Source organism: Anneissia japonica, unplaced genomic scaffold (genome assembly GCF_011630105.1).
Source record: "Anneissia japonica isolate Jap-2015-1 unplaced genomic scaffold, ASM1163010v1 scaffold287874_len187830_cov192, whole genome shotgun sequence".
Classification (NCBI taxonomy): Eukaryota; Metazoa; Echinodermata; class Crinoidea; order Comatulida; family Comatulidae; genus Anneissia; species Anneissia japonica.
The window spans coordinates 155470-163731 of NW_022727533.1; the positions used below are offsets into that span (position 1 = coordinate 155470).

At 36.0% G+C, this 8262-nt stretch overlaps 1 protein-coding gene across 1 annotated transcript in view; it reads left to right on the plus strand.

Annotated features, from left to right (window-relative positions):
* The window catches only part of LOC117113768 (tetraspanin-36-like), a 63336-nt gene extending 58286 nt beyond the window's left edge, over nt 1-5050 (plus strand). The window contains exons 4-7 of the mRNA XM_033257202.1: nt 1859-1957; nt 2571-2726; nt 3674-3757; nt 4356-5050. Coding sequence (XP_033113093.1) covers nt 1859-1957; nt 2571-2726; nt 3674-3757; nt 4356-4421 — 405 coding nt within the window. The 3' untranslated portion in view covers nt 4422-5050. The remainder of the gene's footprint in view (nt 1-1858; nt 1958-2570; nt 2727-3673; nt 3758-4355) is intronic.
* Nucleotides 5051-8262: the final 3212 nt, after the last annotated feature.

Sequence of the window (8262 nt, forward strand, 5' to 3'; positions counted from 1 at the left end):
CGGGGGACCCGGGGGGGGGGGGGCTAGATGGCCGAAAATTGCTCTCTCAGACTTAAAATTGAATATAATTTTCTGTTTTTCTCTTTCTTATTATAATTTTGAACTATTGGCTATCCGCAATTTGTATGGTGAACAGGGTACCGGATAATTGCACCGAATTAATAGTACGCGTGGGTTTTTTTGCGCGTGGGGGTTAGGAAAAAATCGATTGTAATATGCCTGACAAAGACACTTCTTTTCCGCCCACTGATCTCTGTTATAAAATAGCTATTAAAGTAGAGATCAGTGGTCTGCCAGTGTTTCTATTAGTATTAGGTACAAAAGTATCACCTACAGTAGTTTCTAATAAGAAGCGTTTTTGTTGTCTGGACAGCAAAACTATAGCACTCTTGCCAATCAGTAATCCGTTTTATTTTTTTTTTTCAACTTCTGAAGACTGGGAGGTGGACAAGTGCCCCCACCCCATTGGATCCGCGCCAATGAGGGTGGAATTTTTATGCACTCAATAATATGATATGCCCTGCAATCGATTTCAGGCACATTATAAAAGTCCTTTTTTGTCTGGGTGATAGATCGAGGGTATAGGTGTTACACCAATGCTTCACACATTGTAAGTAATCTTTGCTCATTCTGTTGTTTCACCGAAACATCGAAACAATTATCAACCAGTGGTTTTATCTCAAAAACCATTCTTATACGTGCTTTACCGAAATTTTAATTATTTTATTATGTATAGTCGCCATGAACACCTTTAAGACAGATATATAATATTCATTGGCGGATTTGAGGGGGTCAGGGTGTCCTGAACCCCCCCCCCTTGGGGAAAAATCTCTGTGTACCGGTAAATACATAGGCCTATTTACTGTAATAAGAATGATAAAAAATTACCTAACCGTTTACAAAAAGGGAAAACCTTGAATTTTTAATAAAAGACACTTCAGAAGTCGGGAAAACTCATTTATCGCCATCTAAGAACTAAACTTTTCCCGTAGGGCTATTATTTACAGTTTTCAAGCGCAGGAAAACCTTAAAATTTAAAGAACTTAAAAGTCATTAAAAGACACCTCAGAAGTCGGGAAAGCTCATTTCCTGCCATCTAGTGATCAAACTTTTCCCTGTGAGGACCCCGGATTCCCCCCCCCCCTTCTTCATTGGTGGTAACCCATTCATGGAAAAAAAGAATCCGTTTAAAGCAACTCAATTTTTTTTAATGTACGTATACACACACACACATAAATAGGCCTATTCACTGTAATAAGAATAAGAAAGTTTACCTGACCGTTTTCAAGAGGGGGAAAACCTTGACTTTTGAAAAATATTTCCAGGGGAGGACCACCGGACCCCTTTTTTGGTGTTTTTATGATAATAATTCTGACCCCACCCACCACCCGCCCCCTCCCTAAATGTGAACCTATTTCCGCCCCTGTAATATTATTCTATTATTGTTATTTGATTGTTATCATCCAAAAAATCATGTCAGTGAAGTTATATCTAAATTGATTATTTATTTGATTAAAAGTCAGTGGCACGGTAACCTTCAGCTATAATAGCGGTTCTGGTTCAAACGGCTTGCTCACCAATGGTTCCAGTGGTGGAACAAGTCTTCTCGGATAAGGACTTTAAACCGTAGGCCGAGTGTACGCATTTGTCTCGTGTGCACTTTAAAGAACCCAGTACATTCTTCGAGAAAAGTACAGGGTTTCCCGGTGTATTGGTCCATTCAGTGCCCTGTCCCCTGCGGATATACCACATCGGATAGTGATAAAGTTGACTGTTTGGCATATCCTTTGAGCTCGTGCTTAAAGAAATTAAATGAAACTAACTTCTGAATTCTTGTTTTAAACTAATTTATTTTAAGGTGAATGACAGAATCGTTAGTGATATGAGAAGGTTTTTAAGTTATTATCATCCAGAAAATGCTACTGTTCAATACACTATTGACATAATCCAAGAAAACGTGAGTTATGATGAATATTTAGTTTTTTAATGAATATATATTTTATCATAATTATTAAGCCATTTTTATGCCTATTGTTATTAATCACAATAATTATTGTTTGATTGTTTCTTAAAGTGCACAACGATTATCTGTTATCAAAGAACTTAAATAGCAGAAGAATGAGCTGTTCCGCGTATTTGCATTAAAATCGATGGAACATCCGCCCTCCTGCGTTTTGAACATTTTACTAAGTGGAGAAACCACAGGAAACAAACGAACCAGAGCTGTGCCTTTATTATTACTATATAGCGCCGCCGCAAGGATGCAGTAAAATATTTCTCCGTGTACCCACAATGCATTTCGACTGGATGTTCTACTATTTTGGGAAGCTGCTCTATCTTCTGCTACTAATCTTTGCTATTATCAAACATCAAATACAAGTCTCCCTCCAATTACAAACCACCAAGTGAAGACCACATTTCTGAAGTCCTAAATATACACCTATGCTTTATCTAATTAGAGACCAAATCTGCTAGAAACCAGGAAAACCTCGGTTCCAAAAGTAGTCTTTACTTGGATGAAGACCTGTTCAGTGCTGTTAATTGATAATACATATATTTCGTATTTCTAGTTTCAGTGTTGTGGAGTTAACAGTAGTGCTGACTGGAAAATAACCCCATGGGGTAAGGCACACCAAGGCCATGTACCTAATAGTTGCTGTAAAAAGAATGAAAACGACTGCTCAGGTTTACCTATTGATATTAAACTTAAAAAAACAAACGCTGAGGTAAGTTGGACAGATCCTAATAAGTGAAACTAAATTACCTGTGCTTGTATGAAATAAGCAAAGGCACATATAAGTGGTCAGTAATGTTAGGACTATTTTAAAAAATTCATTTCGGTAAGCAAAAAAAAAAAACAAACAAAAAACACCAAAATAAATTACATAAAGATTGAGTGCAATGCCACAGAAGAGCAAAACAAAATTGAAATATAGGGTGGCTCTGGTGTGGAAAGCCGACCGCCTAATGACTTCAAACGTGTAGGACTATAAACTAAATTCTCAAACGTGAGAATAGACATAAGGTGGAATTATAGGAAAGACCCACAGATTGAGACGCACAGCGTCAGTTATAAGGTGGCTTGCGAATGGTACCTAATCTTACTGTTTAAGCCTGCTTATAATTTACTGAACTTCAAACACTCATTCGAGCGTAGGCCTACTAATTTTGTCACTTCCTTCACAGTGGCGTATCTAGGAATCTTAAAATAGGGGCTGATGGTGGGAAAGGGGTGCGAAGATGAAGTGGAGGCTCGATGATTAGGTAATGGGGCGTAATATATTTATTCAATTATTTAATAGGATTTATATAGCTCACATATGCCTACCCAGAATAGCTGATAAATGCGCTTTCTCCCTAGGGATTTTTGATACAGAATCAATCATACACAACGTGCAATCTCCTCCGCTTTTTAAAGGTATGCGTGCCTACTTTAATCCAAAGAATCCACATCTACTAGGTACCACCGTGCGAAATGAGAACAGTGTAGTTAAATGTTCTTGCCCTAAGACAAGGAATTCTCGACACAAGCAATGTGACAAGCGTCGATCTCGAACCATGACTTCACGTCCAAAGCATTAAATAACCGCTCTGCCACAGGCTTCCACACAGCAATAATTTCCGCAAGCTAATGATTAGGATTCCGTAAAAATAATATTTTGTATCTATTTAGGGCTGCTACAGCAAAGCAGTAAATACTTTGAAAGAAAAATTAAATGTGATAATCGGAGCATCCAGTGGAACCTTGATCACACAGGTGGGTTGATGTAATAAACAAATATGACATTCATTGCATATTTCTATATCTTAAAAATCAGTGACTCCAAACCTGGTGTTCGCGGACCATTTAGTGGGTCCGCGAAAAAGAAATTGGGTCCCCGTAGTAAAAAAGGACCCGCCTACCTGACACATTTAAAAATATTACCACCTCAGACAACGAATGAGGAAGAAGGCGATACGTTTACAAAAACCAAACGCCGCTAACAAAAAAATTCGATTATCGTAATACATTACATTAAGTGTCAATCACTTAAATCTTACGACTGGGCATAAACGACTGTTACCCCATTCACAAAGATAGCTTTAGGCCTATTATTTATTTATTTACTGGTTTCATTTCATTCGACAGCGTCGATAATATTCAATCAATACATTCATTTAGGAATACATCCTATTTTTATATTGGGCACTATGTCTGATAGATCTCAACCATTTTTGAAATGAGCTTAAAACGTACTTGATGCACTTTTTTATACCTCCATGATGCATCTGAAGCGTTCTATGTTTGAAAATTATCTTTACTCTCACATCTCTATTTACTAACTATAGTATTTGTTATTGTCGTTTTTATATAGATCTTTGGTCTCATCAGCTCTAAAGTGTATCGTAACAGACTGCTGATGTTATCGTCCAGTGGTTAGCCCTAATAAACGCATCATTTTGCGTAACCAAATCATGGTTGGGAAAAATAAATGAGTTATCATATAGATTTGATTATTGAGCGTAGCCGTCTGAAGCATTTTGCAAGTTTTCTAGCCATTATAGTAAGGGGGTGGATGACTTTTTAATGATTGAATACTTATGAATAATAAAATAATAATTACAATAATAAGAATACATAAATTTAATTGGGCAAAGTTAAGTAAGGGTTTTTGCAAGTGGTACAGTTTTGTCATCATCTTTCTTTAGTTGTTATATTGTATATTCTTCATGTATTTTTTGCTTGTGGTCAAGTTTTAAATTAATTTTTTATATTTTTGTCCTGCCAAGAAAAACAATTTTCATGAGATTATATTTTAAAATCATGATTAATAAAGTGATCTTATTTCATATGTCTTATGTACTCTGGGCAGATTCACCAGGTGATAAAGGCATAGGCATACCTAATAGAGCACTAAGATTGAAGAACGATCCAGGTTTTTTTGATAAATGATGGAGGGACGCAAAATAAATTGTTTTCCCTTCTATTTAAAAAAAAAATGATAAATAGGGGCGGGTGGAAAAAGTTTTTTGGTTTTTTTTATAGTACTCATCAGATGGAATAAAAAAATAACCCACAAAAAATAACCTAGAATGGCAATATCTTACATCAGACAATGACTTCAGACTAATTTGTAGGGCATCTGGCAAAAAATAAAGATAAATTCACTCACATTTTTTTTATTTGTAAAGCAAAAATCTAAAGGAGAAACTTTTTTTTTCCGCGCTATTTTTTCAGCGAGTTAGGTGCGGGTGGAGGAGAGGAAACAATTTTTTTGGCCTGATGATGATAATGATAATAATGATGATGATGATGATAATGAGAGGATGATTATGATGAGAGGATGATAACTATAACGGTGATAATGGACCTTTCCGCTAAGCTCCGCCCCTTGGATTTTGTTGCTAAGGCCCCACAAGACGGCAGTGTTAAAACATACGCGAACACGTGGGTTTGTGGGACAACACGTGTGTTTGTGAGATGCGCGCGTATCCCTAGCGCTGTTTTGATTGGTCAGCTGATAAGTTTGATTGACACAATGGAAAGGTCTATAGAGGAGAAAAAGATGTAACAGAATGGAGACCACGATGTTGATGATGATAATGATGTTAATGATGATGATGACGATACCGACACCGATGGTGATGATGATGATGAATAAACTTCTGGTTACCTTTGGGTGGAACCCAGTCACTAATATCTTCGTCTGTAGCTTCTTCTGTCACCTTAGTCTTTTTTGTGTACAACATTGGTTTTCTTTCTTCCTCCTCATCTTCATCCTCTTCTTCTACCTCATCATTATAGCCTGAAGGCAACAATGGTCCCTTAGGTAACGATGCTGCAGAAACTCTGGGACGAAAAACTGGTCCTTTAATTGGTGGTAGAGAGGGTCCTTTAGTAGATAACTTTGACAGTTCAGTGCCACTTGAAGAGCCCTTTGTTAAATGTGATGGCAAGCTTGACAAGACTTCATGATTTTCAGACAACACGTGTGTTTGTAAGACGCGTGCGTATTCCTAGCGTTGTTCTGATTAGTCAGTTGTGAAGTTTGATTGACACTCCGGAAAGGTCTATTGCATCTCGGTGATAATGGTGGTGATGTTGGCGATGGCGATGATGATGGTGTCGAGGACGATAAAGACGACCATTATAATTACGATAGCAATGATGTTGACATAGGTGTGACAAGATTTAAGTTTTGGAGATACTAATGCAGACTGAAGTGATTTCAACCTGGATCGGAATAAAGGAAAAGGGGCCCCGACCAGAGTGCAGGAACAAAAGCAATCAGCAGTTTCTATTTGGTATTTTCTTTTGGTTTCTGTATTTAGTCTTTAATAGTAATACTTCCCAAGAGCAAAGCGATCCTCAGACTGAGATCTTTGGACTGAAAAAAACCGGACAAAAATGTGGTGGTTCTGGTTGTAGCGTATACCCAACAGCATATTTAATTTAGTTATCATTGCTTTGCATCGCATTGGAATTGATGATTTTGTTGGATCCAACCCCCTCCCCTCCCTCAACACACACACACACACACCTCGTCCGACGCCACGATGGGGTCGTAGGAATATTGTTTTTCAAATCCAATCAGCGTTATTGTGATTGCCAATCCCTAAGATTTGGGTCTAAAAGTATAATTTTCTGATGCCCGATAATAGCAGCTGGCAATTGCAACTCCTCACGCTCAAGGGGCAGATTATAGAATTCGTACCTACCTCAGCCCTACCATGGAGGGCCTGATGTGAAAAAATTTAGAAAATATGGCAAAATAGCAGCTGGCAAACTGTAAAGCAGCTACCTCTGTTCCAACGCAATACAGGGGCACATACAATGTTTAAAATTAGTGAAAGTGGACTAGTATAAATACCATATCCATCCAAGCTTTACCAAGGATTAAAAATAGTTCCCCTGCAGAGAAATAGCACAGCACATGTATATTTCAAAATATGAATGTCCATCACTTTGGGGTTTAAATTTTAATTGCAAGTAAATCAGGGCCGGCTTGACCCGTATACCTTTGTGTGGTGATGACAATATTGGCCGACTCAAACCCCAACATTTTTAGGGGTTTACATTAATATATATCTCTAAAAATTGTTAAAACCAATCTTATTTACTAAAATTCAGGATTGTCAAAAATGTTGAAATGTACATGGAATACAAAACAAGCTAATGATGTTTCTTTTTTTTTTAATACTGTAGGCATAAAACATTACAAAGAAAACAATTATTAATGAATTTACATAATTCAAAGGTATAAATCAATATTTATTTTTAAAAAAAAGTAATAGAATTGAAAAAAGGTGTGCGGCCGAAGCCGGTGCGACCCGACGGCCCTGTTGAGTTATTTTAGCGATTATACAGATGATCTCACCAACGTTGCGTCTCATTTCTTGATAATACCAAACACTTTAATTATCAATTAAAACATGAACATTATATAATTATGGCTTCTAGAATTTGCAAATCTGTGCAGTACAATTTGGCAATTTCATTATAATAGCTTGTTTAGAACTACCATCTTCGTGCCATGTATATATACTTATACATATATATATATATATATATACATATTATATACACACATTTATATATATATATACATATATATTCATTAATTTCTTTAGTTCAGATATGAATATTCATATAACAAAAAAGCACATATTAGGCAAGTGATAAATGTATACAACTGCATATTTCTCAAAACAGACAATATTTACAAATTACAAATTAGTTTACACCATCTCTGATGAAGTTGTGAGTGACAAAGAGCAGAGTCAACAATAATTTTGATTATACCGTTAGAGCTAGCACAAAGTCTACTTACAAAACTGTGTATAGAGTTTTTCCAATATTCATAAAAAAAAACGTTATTAGTCAAAAAACATCATACTTCGCGCTTTTGTTAATTGGTAACTCCAATAATTTACGTAAAGCATTATTAAAACATAAATATAATTTATAAATATAATTTATTCAAAGTAGCCTCACTAAATTTGACCTACGTTATTGACTCAACAAATTTTATATTAGAACCATTTAATATAATACTAAACAAAAAAAATTGTGTTCGTGGACATAAACACACACACTTAGATTTTTCAGAGTTTACAATATATCTCGATCAATTGCAAATACCTCACAAACATTTATAAGACTCTGAAGTCTAATAACAGTTGATCTATTAGGACCATGTCATCAGCATAACTAAGATAATTAATCATAACATCATTAATATAACAACCATTATTAGTCATTCTAATTTGCAGATTAATATT